The sequence below is a fragment of the Petaurus breviceps genome, unplaced genomic scaffold (assembly GCF_028583685.1).
Source record: "Petaurus breviceps papuanus isolate PSGF00001 unplaced genomic scaffold, PetGlider_PUasm1.0 90823, whole genome shotgun sequence".
In the NCBI taxonomy this organism is placed as follows: Eukaryota; Metazoa; Chordata; class Mammalia; order Diprotodontia; family Petauridae; genus Petaurus; species Petaurus breviceps.
In genome coordinates this window covers 19,489,302-19,504,582 of record NW_027187352.1, presented here as the reverse complement: position 1 = coordinate 19,504,582, position 15,281 = coordinate 19,489,302, and the positions used below count along the sequence as shown (strand labels likewise).

The window sequence follows — 15,281 nt, the reverse complement described above, 5'->3', positions numbered from 1 at the left end:
CTATGCTAATGAGAATTTTGTTGAAGATTGAGGACAAAAGACTAGATTCTCAGCTCTTTCAAGATCATGGAGTCTGATATAATTATATGGTCCATGCACCAACTCTGGAAAGATGTGAAAGTTCAAAATGTTCTATGAACTTATTTTTTAAAAGACCCTCCAATAATGGAGTAGTTAAATAAATTGTGGAATATTTATTTGTAAGGGTTGATTCCTACCTTCACGCCAATTAATGTAATCACAAAAAGTGTAGACAGTTGGATTCAATCAGTCAATCAAAGATGCAAACTAGGTGTGGAAAAGTCCTTAATTTGGGGGAGTGAAATGCTTCGATCATTGAATGACTGTAAGTGACAGAAAATCTCTTGTAATTGGCTAAATCAGACACACATCTGGGTCTTTCTATAACAAAGGAAGTCAGTTCAAAAATTACCTTCTATTAGTAGTCCAACTGAGTGGTGGTCAATTCCCATAGTAAAACACACTCCTGAGAAGGAACTTCCAGGGGGTTGGGGGTGGGGCAGCTAGGAATTTTCTTTCTCTTCTCTCAACCTACATTGACAAGGTGATGATCTTGTGAACTTCAAAAGGTCAGAAGAACTGGAATTCCCATCAGCACTGATAACAGAATCCCTAAAGTAGCAGTATTTGCATTGGGAGCTGAGTGAAAAAAACTAGGACAAGCTAGACACACAAGAGGAAGGGAAGCTTCAACAAGAGCACTGACTCTGAGTCGATATTTGCACATAAGAAGAACTTCATGAGGATCTGTGAAAAGATAACTTTATCCATGTGATCTCTAAATTTGAGCCTTAAGGACTGCCTCCCCCAAGACTTTCTATGTGCAAGAGGAGAGTGTGTCCCCAGTTTAAGGTAGACTGTCATTGCTATACCTTTGTTAGTAAATAGCCTTTCTAAAAGCTAATTAAATCTATGATCAATGGGAAACACACTGGTGGGGGCTTACAAGTGATGGGACTAGAAACCCCAGTTCTGCAGGGTTACCCTGAGAACCCTGAGGAGAATAGTTACCAATCACTCTCTGAGGACCTAGCTTGCAAGGGGAAACAAGGCAGAAGTGGGAAAGTACACCCAGAGTCAGTACTATACATGTATTGGAATATTATAATATTATTAAGATGGATGAGTATGAATTAATATTTAAAAATAGAAAGTCTTCAATCAGACAATGTAAAGCAAACAAAACAACACATACTAACTATAACCACATAAAATAAAAAGTGAATGGAAATGAATAAGGGGGGGAAATCCTGATGAACACTGAGGAACTCAAAAGTTATGGCCTTTTATACATGAAATTGAATTTTTCAATGGTGAACAGTTGCTAAACAAGCTTCATTAGTTGTATTTAGAGTCTCAGGGTTGGGAGGGACCTCAGAGACCATCAAATCCAAAGCAGGAATCTCTGCTGCAAGAGCTGGAAAAGAATAGACTACTGCCTTCTAAGCTCCCTTCTCCCTCTACCACCAGCATCCCAGAATCCCCAAGGCAGTTTATTTCATTCTGCATAACCTCTAACCCTTTGGAAGATTTTCCTTATATTGAACCAAAATCTATCTCCTCATAACTATTTCTACCAATTTCTCCCATATCCAAATAAGTTCTTTGGGAGGACCAACAGAATAAAGCCAATGCCTCTTCCACAGGGTAGTTATTTATATATTTGAAGATCATGTTTCTTCTGTCCTCTCTAGACAAGCATCCCAAGTTCATCTATCATATCACTATATGCCATAACTTTGGTGTGTAATAGTGATATAAGGCAGAGAAGGATTTTCCTGCGCCATCAAAGATGCTGGCAGAGAGACAAATTGTGCTCTTTTTCTGCCTATCCCTGTTTTTACTTCAATAACATTCAGGAAAATTCACAGGTGCAGGTGCTTGTTGTCAGAGAGGGTATAATAGAAGTGGAAAAGGACAGACAGAGAGATGAAGAGATTTGATCTTAATTGTCTTTATTTGTCCCTAAGCTGTGGGAAAAAGAAACATTGGGAGGTGTGTGTGTGTGTGTGCGTGTGTGTGATCATTACAGCCTGTATCTAGGATGGGGAAGAAGTGGTAGAAAGCACTTGCCCAAAACTAGCTGGCGATGAGGGCCAAGAGTACTGTGGGGGGAGGGGCAGAAAAAAGAAAAAAATTTACTTTTAACTGTTGTCTGAGCAGCATCTGTTGTTGACACAACAAGGGGGAAAGTAAACACTAAGGAAAGTAAAAATGTCAGGTCTAACAAGAGCCTCATAATACTTTATTTGGGCTAAGCATACCTACCTAGAGTGGAGGAGGAGGAGGAGGAAGAGGAGGAGGCAGTCTCCTACAGAGAAGAGAGCAGAAAAATCTTAGAAGGTGTGAGAGGGGCTTAAACGGGCTTGTATTTTGAATTTAGGATCAGAGATTTAAAGATAAGAAGGGTTCCAGAGAGGTAACAAGATTTCCCCAAGGTCACATCTAGGGAATGGCAGAGCCTGAATTCAATTCCAGATCCTCTGATTCTAAACCTGGCAGGCTTTCCACCGTCATGCTGCCTTTGAGATTTTGCAGCTTTGTTTAGTGGAGTAGACAGAAGGAGAAGACAACAGGAAGAGTTGATGGAGCACATGAAGTAATTTCATAAGAAACACATTCCTCAAAAGTAGGCAAGTTAAGAGACCTAGAGAATAAATCCCTGGGTACTTAAGAGTAGGAAACTGTTGTGCCCTACATATATTTGGGTGGTTCTAGAGGCAAAGTTGTAGTTTTGGAAGAGTCACATTTTCTTCTCTGTATTCTTCTCTCACTTTCTTACTTTTTTCCCTTGCACATTAAGGATTCTTAGCCTAGTTCCCAGGATCTCTTGATTGGACCTCTTAGTGAATACTGCTTATATTATGTATACTCATTCGAATTTAAATTGAACTCAATTCAACAAAATTCATACTAGCAGCTGCTACAAATAGCAGCTCCTCCTGCAACCCCCTCTGCAATATATCTTTTAATATTTGGAGCATGCCTCATGCTCTTTTCTGCTCCTCACTTCTATTGTTGGAGTTGTCTACTTCTATTGCCATTGAAAACACTTGGTTTTCAAATGCTGGTAAAAGTGAAGAATTATTTCCTAAGAACCTGGTATATATAGAAATGACCACTGACATCTGTATTTATGACAGGCACTCACTGTACTGATTAATACAGTTATCTCCCCTGTGTGTCTGACAGGATTTTAGCACTGGTACTGCTGTATTGTTAAAAGTAATTCTCTCCCAGAAATTGGCAAAGGAGAAAACCAGATGCTTGAACAGTGAAAGAGGTATATCAAGTTGGATTTTTAAAGACAGCAGTAGTCATCCTAATGTATAACTGAGTTGTAGGGGGAAAACTTTCCAAACCATCTAAAGACCTGTCTTCATCTATTTCACACAGCAAAATTTTTGGATGAATTACACATTAGGGTGACAACCCATGTGTCTCTAAAATGGCTAATTATAGTGCAATGGCAGGCTGAGTCGACCATTCAATTCTAAATTTAAAGTTCCTTATAATTTTCTTAGAACCATTTCTAGCAAGCTAAAATTTGTTATGATGGTTCTTAGCTCAAAAAGTGATCCTTTTTTTGCAAATCCTGATGAAAACACACTGAATTCTTCTGTGACTTCAGTGACCAATCAGAGGTCTGAAAGAGACATGAGAGATCTTTTAATCTAGCCTGTCTTCAGGAAGAACATTATTTAACTACTTCAGATATTAGAGAATATACTTGGTTTTAAAATCTCTAGAAAAAGAGATTCCTTAATTTCATATGATAACTCATTCCAAAATTTACTCTCATTGTTTAGAAGGTACTTCTTACAGGTATCCTAGGTTTTACATGCTCACTTTGTCTTGTTCTGGACTTAATAGAGATTAAAAAAACAACAACCCCCTTGACTACCTTCTATATTAAAATCTTTCCTAAACTGTGTCCTTATTAAGTCATCATTCTAGCTTCTACTTCTGGTTTAGTTCCCCTGAACTGAGATAAATAAAATTTATAAAACTGTCCCAGTTTGGAAAATAACAGTATTTTCACAGCATCCCAAAACTAGAAGAAAAGTCAGAAGCTATTTAGCATAAATTATACTTGGATAGGAATTCTCTCTATAACATATGGTGACAAGTGATCAAGCCCACAGATGTCACTTGAAGGTCACTACTTCTCAGGCCAGTCCATTTCTTTTTTGGGATAGCTTTGATTGTTAGGAAGGTTTTCTTTCCTTCTGTTATGCTTAAATCTGCCTCTTTTCAGTCTCTACCTCTTTTCCCTAATTCTGTACTCTGGGACCAATCTGGAAAAGCTTAATCATTCTTCCACATGATAGCTCTATAAATAGTTGAATATTACTATTATGTTTCCTCTTAAGTCTTTTTTTTTAATGTCCCCAGTTCCTTCAGTCAATCCCTGTATGGTATGGTCCCCAGTCTTCTTACCATCTTGATTACCCTCCTCTAGGTGTGTTCCAGAACAAGTCTGACCAGAACAGACAACTATAAGACTATCAGCTCCCTTGTTCTGAAGACTATATGTCTCTTAATGAAGCCTAAGATCATGTTACTTTTTTTTTTAAGGGCAGGGGGCTGCTATGTCACACTGTTGATTTAAGTTGAGCTACCCCCCCTCCAACTTTTTTTTTTTCAAATGAAGTGTTTTTTGTCATGCCCTCTTTATCTTGTACTTGGGTGGTTGTTTCTTTTGAACACATTTTATGTTTGTTTTTATCAAATGTGAGAAACTCTTTTCAATCCAGGAATACTATTCTATAGAATTTCTAGGAATGAACAAGGTATAAAGTCCATAGTAAATTTCTTATAGTCATTTTGTTTCAAACTGCTACATATATATGCATATGATATACTAATTTTTTATGACTATCAATCTCAGATTGGATGGGGTTAGTGAGTTCATCCCTGATTCCTAGAAAATATCTAGTGGAGCCATTGGAAAATGCATGACTATTTTGTAGAGTCATGAGTCAAGAGAAAGATAATCTCAAGCTATGATATAATTTATGCCTGGTCAATAATTAAGAAATGACTTCTTTGCATCCTAACACTGTCCATACAAGAATAAAGTCCAGGTTTGATATCAATGTGTGATTCCCAATAGAGAAAATCCAGAGGTCACAAAAAGGAAATTTGTCTCATTTGATATTAATAATCCAATTGTATTCATTCTTCAGAACTTCAGGACAATCTTTTCCATGTTTTCTACATGTTTTCCCTCCCTTAAATTGTCACATTCAACTTTTATATAGGTCCTATTTCAATGCCTTATTGTGGCATGGAAGTAACCTTGGACTCTTAGACAAGGATATGCTGGTAAATGTTTAACAACTTCCTCTCTGGGGAAAAAAAAATGTACGCACTGACACTTAATTTTTATCTCCATTATTAACATTTTCTCCATCACTTTTGTAAACCAACAAAATAATAAATCAAGCCCTAGTTTGTATCATCTGGCAATTTGCAAGGGGTAAATGCTCACAGTTAAAATTTAACAATTGACTTTCAGCTTAAGCTGGCTCTAGCATATTCCTGCTCTCCACTATGTTAGTGAAATACAAGCTCTGTCCAGTCCTACAAAGTTGAACAGGTTTTGATTGTGGGTTTAGTGATAATAGTTGCCCAATAACTAGTCTCACCAAGTTTGTAGCTATATATTTATTTGCTTATTGCCTCCCCCATTAGATCATGCACTTCTTGAGGGTAAGGACTTTTGCCTTTTTTTTATTCCCAGGTTCAACATAGTGCCTGGCACATAGTAGGCACTTAAATGTTTATTGACTGACTACTCATCTGTCAACCAAGAGACATATATTAAGTGTTTACTATTTGCTAGGTTCCAGAGATACAAAGACAAATGTGCAACAGCTCCTATACTAAAGGAGTTTACAATCCAGCTGGGATATAGATAGGTATATACAAATTAGATACAAGATAATTTCAAGAAAGGGAGATATTAGGACCTAGGGGAACAAGAAAGCATGACCTTCTGTGTGGAGCTTCCTTGGCCTCTTTGAGTCCATCTTTTAGAATCATCCATTTCATTTCAAACATGAGGTAACAACAATGTAAAGGTGTGGCGATGGATTATGGAATGCTGCATAAGAAATAAGAAGGGCAGTGGCTTTACTACAAAGTGTAGGAAGGTAAGAGTTAGTAAAATAGTTTTAGCCCTATCATGAAGAACTTTTAAAAGCCAATTAGTGAAGTATAGATTCTATCCTAGAAGCAATAAGGAATCAGAGTATACTGAGTAAGGGAATGATATAAGAATATCTTGACATCTCAACATAAGCTGACCTTGGAAGCTGTATGAAGGAGAGGAAAGACTTGGAAAGGGAGATAAATTAGAAGACTAATGCAGTAGTCCAAGTGAGCAATGATGAGGGCCTGACATAGAGCAGCCACTGTGTGAGTGGAGAGAAGGGAATAGATGTGAGAGACGTAGTGGACAAGATTTAGTAAATGATTGGATGTGTGGGAGTGAAGGAGAACAAAAAGTTAAGGATATCAACAAGTTTGAAAACCTGGATAACTGGGAGGATGGATGGTGGTAACTTCTACAGAAATAAGGAAGTTACAAAGAGGGGTGGGTTCTGGAGGACACATGGTAAGTTCTTTTTTGGACATACTGAGCTTGTGATAACTATAGGACAACCTATCAAATGTCTGATAGGTGGTTAGTTGTTGATGCAGGAGTGGAGAGACTAGGAATGGCTCTCTCTCTCTCTCTTTCTCTATGTGTGTGTATATATATATATATAGTCCTAGGAGTCATCTTTTAGACTTGGTAATTGAACCCATAAGGATTGCTGAGGTCATTAAGAGTGAGAGTACATATGGAGAAAAGGGGGCCAAAGACAGATATTTAGGCACATACCCACATTTAGAGGACCTGATAAGGATAATGATAAGTTAAGGCTGGATGTAGAATGATGAATTTTTCAGGAGTATTAACTCTTGAAGTTTACCTACATATTGAATAGCTAACATTTATATGGGGTTTTAAGGTTTGAAAATTGTTTTACATAAATTTTTTTCCTCATGGCAACCCTATGAGGTATATATTAGCCCATTTTCAAATGAGAAAACTGAAGCTGAGGTTAAGTGACTTGCTCAGGGTCATACAACTAGTATATATGACAGTGTTTGAACTCCGGACCTCTTGACTCCATATTTAGCTATTTATTCACTGCAATATACTGCTTCCATAAGCTCCAGGTTGGTGGAAGGACACACTTGACAAAAATACAGATCCTTTAAAATACTGAAGAAGTCATATCTAAACCGATGGTACTATCTAGTTTCAGCCTCCAGAGAGTGCTCTGAGTGTCAACTGCACTCTCTTCTCAAATCCAGGGCAGATTAACATTTCAGAGAAGAGAGTCAAAGGAAGAGAAATCAAAACTCTCTATCACTGGCTAGCTCTTCATGTCCCTTCCACAGTAAAATTCTGAAAGATCATGTGTGGTACAGGAACAAAAGCTCAAATAAGTTTTACTGGAGTGATAAATAGCAACTTCCCAAGTCAAGCAGGGTACTTACCTCGATTGGATCTCTCTACTAATTGCTCTACAAAGCCATCAGATTCCTCCCAGTGGCTCTGACACCTTTCCTGGGAATCAGTGTTGCTGATTTAGCAACAACTATTTCATGCAAACCAGGCAATTCCAGAGAATTCACAGAAGAGCTCATGTGTGGTATAAATGGGGTCACTGGGTGTGTGTGTGGGGGGAGTGGAATGTGATTTTGATGGCCTGCATTTCCCTAATGGGGATTCTCTCAGCAACAAACCAATCTTAATGGAAGATGTACTGATAACAGGTTGAATAAAGTGCTTTGTAAAGTGCAACGTGCTACATGTAAATATGAGCTGTCATCTTGTTTTTCTGAAGTTCTTCCAAACCCAGACCACTTTTCTGACTTTATTACCAACTGGGGTTGGAGTTGGGGAGGTTCTTACATTTATATCTTACAAGTTGTTAGAGCTATAGCTTAGATCTGACTATGGGCTAATCAATTCACTTGTCCAATCCTCATTTTCTTATATTCATAAAACGAGGATAATAATACTTATACCATTTAATTTACAGGTCACTAAATCTTCCCAAACAAAAGAGATTTAGGTATTCAGCATTTTACCAACTACCAAAAAACCCTAGGAAGACATATCCTAATGTAATTATAGGTATGCAATTATGAGTACACACGTGTGTCTGTTAGGGTGGTTTTCATCAAATGAAAGGTTAGGTGTGATACATCTTCACTGAGAAACTTCAAAGGGTTTTATTGGCTAGATAAAAGAAATTGGAACACACAAAACCTTTAGTAATAGAAGGTGGATTTGGTTAGTAATGTTATTTTCCGCATTTATATCCCTTTATTTCCATCTTTCTGCCTTCTGTGTGTTTTGCGATAGTTTACCATATGCCCACATCTACACTGATTGGTTGCTTTTGAATGTAAAGACTTATTAAAATGACACCATGAAGATGAAATAAAGTGCAGTGAGAAAGCAACATACAAATACTAACAAGTTATAATGGAAAGAACACTGGTTTTGGAGTCAGAATGCCTGGGTTTGAATTCTAGTATTATCATTTTTTTTTTGGATAAGAATGGTGATTTCACCAGTGTAGAGGTCTCAATGAAGAGCTTTCTCTGTCACTGCAGACCTTCATTTTGCATACAGAAAGCTGCCTCCAACACTGAGAGGTTAAGGCCAGGGTCAGTTTTGCCACCTGTAAAATCTGCACACTAAGTACCTATTTCACAAGATTATCCATTTCATCTTTCTTTTCTCTTCCATTTTTTTTTTTGTCATATCTAAATGCCCGAGTGAACCATATCCTGGATGTGACTTTTATCATATGACCATGAACAAGTGCATCTTTCTGAGCTTCTGCCTTCTATAAAATGAGGGAGTTATACTAAAAGACTGCTATAGTTTGTTCCAAGTCTAAACATTTTGGACTCTATGGACAATACTTTTCATAATGGTGGTAAACATTATAAATGAAGTAGATACTGTAAAGGGTGTTTAACTCCAAGTTAGGGCTTAGATTCAGATGCTTACTAGTTGTATGACTATGGATAAGTCACAATCTCTCTAAGCCTTAGTTTCCTCATCTGTAAAAATGAGTAATACCCATAACTCATCTCAAAGAGTTGTCGGGATCAAATGAGCTAATGTATAGTAAGTACTTTGCAAACCTTAAATTATATATCTGTACATATATATCATATATATAGCCAGTTATTATATTGTTTCCATTTTACAAATGGGACTATTGAACCACAGAGCTCTCCCAGAGTAGGTCAGTCACATCAACACATAAAAGTTTGAATACTTTTCTCTACTAAAGGATAACTCATACATTTGTCTTATGCATTAAACATCATGTATTTGGCAGAACTAAAATATGGTTCCTCCTGTCTGACCTTAGCTAGGGTGTTTCCCCATAAAAGGCTTAGGTTGATTTGAAATGTGTCCAATGTAACCCATAGATGGAACAGGGCAGCAATTTGAAACCTGCAAGAAGAGTAGAAATGATAATGAGGAACTTGATAGAGTTGCCCCTGAAGAACACCATTCCTTTTGCCAGTTGATTCCACAGACAAGTCATGGTTTGACATATTTAATTTCACTTCAGGATATATTTATTAAGCACCTACTATATGCAAAGTATTCTGTGGTTACAAACACAAAAAAGAAACCATTTTGCCCTCAAGGAGCTAACATTCTGTTAAGCCAAACCATCACTCTGGTCATCTATGAACCAGAGACGATGGACTAAAGTATCACATATTTTAGGGAATACAATTCTACATAATTTCCATGTAGATTTTATCTACTGGTTGGAATAGTATACATTCTTAGCTGATCAGTGGTACAGGAGAGGTTGAATAATCTTTGTCAGAAGGGGGTGGGGTGCAGCATAGGGAAAATTCTGCAAAATTTCCAATACATACACTAAATTTTTAGTACATGAATTCTACCAGCTTTTTATCTCTTGAGTGTCATCAGTCTACAATATGGTATTCTGGTTTGGACATCAGATTGGAAACATAGACTTCTTCTCATTTGAATACAGTTGGTAAGTCAAAACTTGTAGATGCCTTTTAGTTAAATGTGGGGACCCTACCAAAGGCTTAGTGAAAAAGTATGAGGTGCCCCTGCCACCTATGTTCCCAACTTGTGTGCTTCTCTAGTACCTACCCACTCTTGTATTTGTGGGGGAGTGGGCTCCAGGTTTATGGGTGAAATGTTTCCTACTTACCAGTCTTGTTTGCTTTGAGCTTAACAACAATAAAAGTATGGCCAGAGCCTGGTATCCCATATGTACCTTGGGATCTCATAAAAAAGAGCTCAAGAATTTTAAGGCTTCTTCCCTTTTAAGGATCTTTACTTCACCAAGGTACTACTTAAGACTAATATCAATGCAAGCATTTATTACATGATTAGTAATGTACCAGGCACTGCGCATATATTCAAAGATTATATATACACGTGTGTACATATATATATATATATATATATATATACACATATAAAATTTCCATGCCCCCCCCCCCCCCCCCAGGAAGGGTAATAGAAAACCACAATGACAATGGCTAGTCCTACCTCCTCCTACTCCATTCCTTCTTTGGTCACGTCTTATCACCAAGGCAGTCATCCTAGTAGGGTCAAACTAATCACTGCTGACATCACCCCACCACTTCCTTTTCTAAATTCCAACAAAGCTATGTGTTTCCTGTGTTATGGGACACCCCAGGGAGAAAGAAACTGGCCTTTTTTGGTGTCTAAATTTAGGTAGGCTTCAAAGGGGTGGTGGCGGTGAATGAAAGGTGAAATTTTAAAACAATTCAAAGAAAAATAAACACTCCTGGGCTAAGACGGGAGTGGTTCAGGAGACACCCGCCTTTGGCAGCAGGCTGTAAGGACTGGGGGCGGTCTGGTTTGCCATAGGTATGGGGGCTTCTCTGATCTACGGAATGGAGGTCCTGCTTCCTTCTAGGGAAATCTGGGGAGTGCCTTAACATGTTCTTCCAAACAACCCCTTCTGGGAGCCAGCGGCAGCAGCAACAGCTCATTGCCCATTTCCCCTTTCCCCCACTTCCCCCAAAGGAGAGTGGGAAAACGCGGGAGCGAAGGAGGGCGTGCGTGCTCGAGACCCTGCTTAGGCCTAGCTCGCGCGCCACCTCTACTCCCCTCTTCCCTCCCCTCCCCCCACTCAGCCTTCCAAGTCCACTGTAATCATCACAGGCCCAGCCTCAGGCGACCTGTTGTCAGGGAGCGTCACGTGACACAGCCGCTCCGAGCAGCTTTTCCCCCCCTCCTGTTGAGCCCGCGGGGCGGGTTCCGTCACGTAATCCGGCGTGATCCCCGCCCCGCTGTTCTCTGGCGGCTCCAGGGAGCGGAGTCGAGAGAGGAAAGGGAAGGGAAAGAGAAGGGAAGGGGGGGGGGGGGGGGGGGGGTTAAGGGGAGGAGGGGGGAGGGGCGGTGTCGGAGTCACGTGATCCGGGGGCAGCCCGGAAAGCTCTGAGGAGGAGCCTGGCGCCGCCATTTTCCTGCAGCTGCCTGTCCCTCTCGCCCTGCCCGGCTCCAGCTGACCAGAGAGGGGGTGGGCTGAGCTGAGGCGGGGGCAGGGGAGTGCCCCGGACCGTGTCCGACCCCGCGGGTGACAGCCGTCCGTTCACTCGGGGCTCGCGGTGGCCGTGCCGGGCCCTGAGCCCCGCCCCAGGCCGGGAGGCGGGGAGGGAGCCCGTGGGGGGTGGGCAGGCAGGCCGGGGGTGCGGCGGCGGCGGCGGCGGTGGGGGGGGGTCCCCCGGCGCTTGGGGGTCCCAGTCCCCGCCGGCTGCGGAGCGGGAGGGGCGGCGGAGGAGGCAGCGCCGCCGAGATGTCGGGACAGAGCCTGACGGACCGGATCACTGCCGCCCAGCACAGTGTCACCGGCTCCGCCGTCTCCAAGACAGTATGCAAGGCCACGACCCACGAGATCATGGGGCCCAAGAAAAAGCACCTGGACTGTGAGTGAAGCCGGGAGTGGGCCCCCCTCAGCCTCTCGTCCCCGGCCCCCGCCACCCTCCTCCGCCTGCCTACCTGCCCTCCTCCCCCGCCTATGATCTCGTCTGGTCTGGGCCACCCTAGTCTCCCTTTGGCCCGCTCCAGAGCACCTGCCTCCTGGGCTTTGCCTTTCCTACCTTGATCCCTGGCACCAGCCTCTGACAAGTCACTCCCCCCTTGCTCTTGTGCCTCTAAGACCCTCCCTCCCAGTTGGCTCCACGCCACCCACTCCCTCCCGAACGCCACAGACCCCTCGGCGGGGCCAATCCAGTGGTCTCCCCATATCTCTCAGTCCTCCTTTTCTATCTGTTGCTGCCTTCTGCCCTCCCACCCTACCCCGCCCTGTTACCTTGTTACTCTTACCAAATCCTCTCCCCTCTCCTCGCAGCTCTCTTTTGGCCCGTCACATCTAATCATTCTGTTGTTTTTGCATCCCCTTCCCCCCTTCCCGTTAGGTTGCTTTTTTCCATGCATACTGAGATTTGGGGAACCATAGTCCCTGGCTCCTTTGCACTCTCATTCTCACCCCCAAAGTAAGAAGTGAACTTAAACTCCTCTAACCTAAAATATATCCTGTATCTTTCCTGTCAGATTCTCCTTCCTTTCAGTATTATATTTTCAGCCTTTATATTCCTCCACTCTCAAAAATCCTTGTCTTTTTTCTGCCACTGTCTCTTAGACTCCTTTTATCTTCTTTTCTGTTATTCCCGACTTTGTTACAGATCATCTTCTTTGTCTAGGAGAGTGAAAGTGAGGGAAGTAGGCTTCGGCTTTAAGGAGGTAGTGGTGGTGATGATGTTGGTGGTGTCATTTTTATCGAAAACCGAGCTTTCCAGTTACCTCTAGTAGAGTTAATCCATATGTTTGCTGGGATGAGTTTAAACTAGGCTCTATAAAATGGGTTCAGTGACCGTGCTGGTTCTCATAACCCCCGCATTTTGGATTTGGAAGGGAAGATGTGTGAAAATAATTGAATTCAGAGTGGATGAATATATTTAACTTAGAGCTTCCAGTGCCATAAAGATCTTAGAATCTTTTCGTATTTGATATAGTTAATGGTCACTGTAATTCTTGAATTACAATTATTTTGCTTAATTTCAGATTGTGTTGAGCTATATAAGGAAATACTGTATATTTGGATGAAGTAGTAGTTACTTGGCTTTATAGCACTGTTTCTTGCTTTCTAAAAAAGGTCCTTTCCCCATTTTTCAGATGTGGAAACCAGGAATATTGTTGTTTCTATTCCCTTGCCTTACCTTAAAGTACAAAGCTCTATGGATTATTCAAGCTTTGATTCCAGAGGGCTTTGACTAGAAGCTTTCTAACTGTATGAAATAGAGAAATGTATAAGAAGTTCCTTTTTTTTTTTCTGGATTGAATGGACTAAGCACTCTTTTTTTTCTTACACTAGGTTTGTGTACTCTTACATAGTTAGCTATACTTAAAGAGTATCAGATTTAAAACTTCCCTTCCTTATGCCATGAAGCAAGAGTGAGCATGTTTATAGAAAGACCAGGAATAAAATGTCACGATTGCTGTTTTGGTTTTTGATTTTGGCCAAAACCTTTCAAGATGTCATCCTTTTATATATTTTTGAATGAGTATTCCTGCAACTTACTTAAAGATAATAACAAAGTGCTAAAAGAGCAGAATGTTAGAACAGTCAAACCTGATGTCATATATTTTCCTCATTTAGTAAAATTTTAATCCTGAATTCAATTGATGTATATTGAGGGAATCAACTTGATTTTAATATTGGTCTAAACATAATTATGCAGATAGATCTCCTGGGAGGGATTAATTACCGGTTTTTACAAATACATACATTTTTTGGAGATTGAAGTCTTGAATTGTTCAAATCTTTCTTAACCTCTGTTCATTTGGATAATTCAAAGTTGATCTATTAGGATTTACCCTAACACATTTTAAATCCTTAGTTGAGTCAGAATTTGGTGGAGAATGAGCAATTTGTGATTGACCAGAAATATTCTTACCAACTCTCCTAGCCTAAGCCCGGTATGTAATAGAAAATGTAATATTTTAGCAGGAATAGATGAGCTTAAAAAACCTTTTAAAAGAGTTGATATTGTAGCAGTTTTTTCAAAGCAGTGCTCTTATGGACCACTAATAGAGAATTTTATTAAGGGAATGCTTGCTGATCCCTCTGTGATTTTATGAACAGCCTTTTTCCCTTGTGTAATAGCAACTCCTGCAGATACCAACTGGAATTTGATTTTTTTAAGAAAATACTTTGTTTAGTCTTCATATTCAACAATTTTACTTCCATGTTTAGAAGTGCATGGCCTTTTGGAACAGTTTGTCTTTTGATTTTCTTTTATCTCTAGTTTCGCTAATGTACTTGACTTGGTTGCATTTATAATTTTCCTGTTTGATTTTTTTAATATGGTTATGATGGTTTTCTTGTCTAATTTTTTTTAAAAAGCATCTGTGCCAGGGGTTTTTTAAGCTTATATTTTTTATTAAGAGGAGTTCAGATTTAATTGTTGGGCTACTTGCCTCATTGGGTCAGTGAGGACCTTCATGAACAAAAAGTTTTCACAGATTCCTCACAGAGCTTATCTTTTTGTTGTGAAGCTTTAAACTCTAATTTAGAGACCCACGTATTTTTCACAGGGGGCTTCTCTATCTCAAGAATATAGTGAGAACTGAGTTACTTGTGGAATTCCCCGTAACCCTGTGCTTGAAATTGTATTGCCTTGAAATACTTATCAGGAATATATGTTTAGAACACAGTTATCTTTCCCCTTATTCCCGTATGCCTTTGAATGTGAGAGCAACCTGTCTGTTTCTGGCTGACACAAAATATAGTATAGGGAATATTGATGAGAATTACTGAATTATGGGTTAGTTCATATTATTAAGTCAAATCATTTATTAGACTGATCTTATCTTTGCTTACAGGTGTTAGCATGTGATCAATGTTGAGCTGAGCTTGTCAGCCTGGTATTAAATTGAAAAAAATGTTGAAACTTCTGACATTTAAACACAATTTGATTTGACTAAGGGCTGCTCATGGTGGTAATCGAAGTAAAATTTTCTTAGCTAAGATAGATTTGATAGAAATGTATAGACATAATTTGTAAATTTTCTAATTGTTCTATTAGTTCTTCCTATTCTTTCCTTTTTTAGTTTGTTTGCTGCTATCACCACAGATCTGTCC

General features: G+C 40.0%; 1 protein-coding gene and 1 long non-coding RNA gene across 17 annotated transcripts in view; one reads left to right on the top strand and one right to left on the bottom strand.

Annotated features, from left to right (window-relative positions):
• The window catches only part of LOC138148338 (uncharacterized), a 165,355-nt gene extending 153,062 nt beyond the window's left edge, over positions 1–12,293 (bottom strand). The window contains exon 1 of the long non-coding RNA XR_011165033.1: positions 12,238–12,293. This is a non-coding gene — a long non-coding RNA (uncharacterized lncRNA). The remainder of the gene's footprint in view (positions 1–12,237) is intronic.
• Positions 11,846–15,281, top strand: part of PICALM (phosphatidylinositol binding clathrin assembly protein) — a 133,729-nt gene continuing 130,293 nt past the window's right edge. For 6 of the 16 annotated variants that reach the window (XM_069071022.1, XM_069071030.1, XM_069071014.1 and 3 more), the window contains exon 1: positions 11,847–12,063. In XM_069071022.1, coding sequence (XP_068927123.1) covers positions 11,934–12,063 — 130 coding nt within the window. In that variant the 5' untranslated portion in view covers positions 11,847–11,933. Of the gene's footprint in view, positions 12,064–15,281 lie in introns of all 16 variants that reach the window. The other 10 variants (XM_069071023.1, XM_069071020.1, XM_069071018.1 and 7 more) reach the window with 4 other exon arrangements.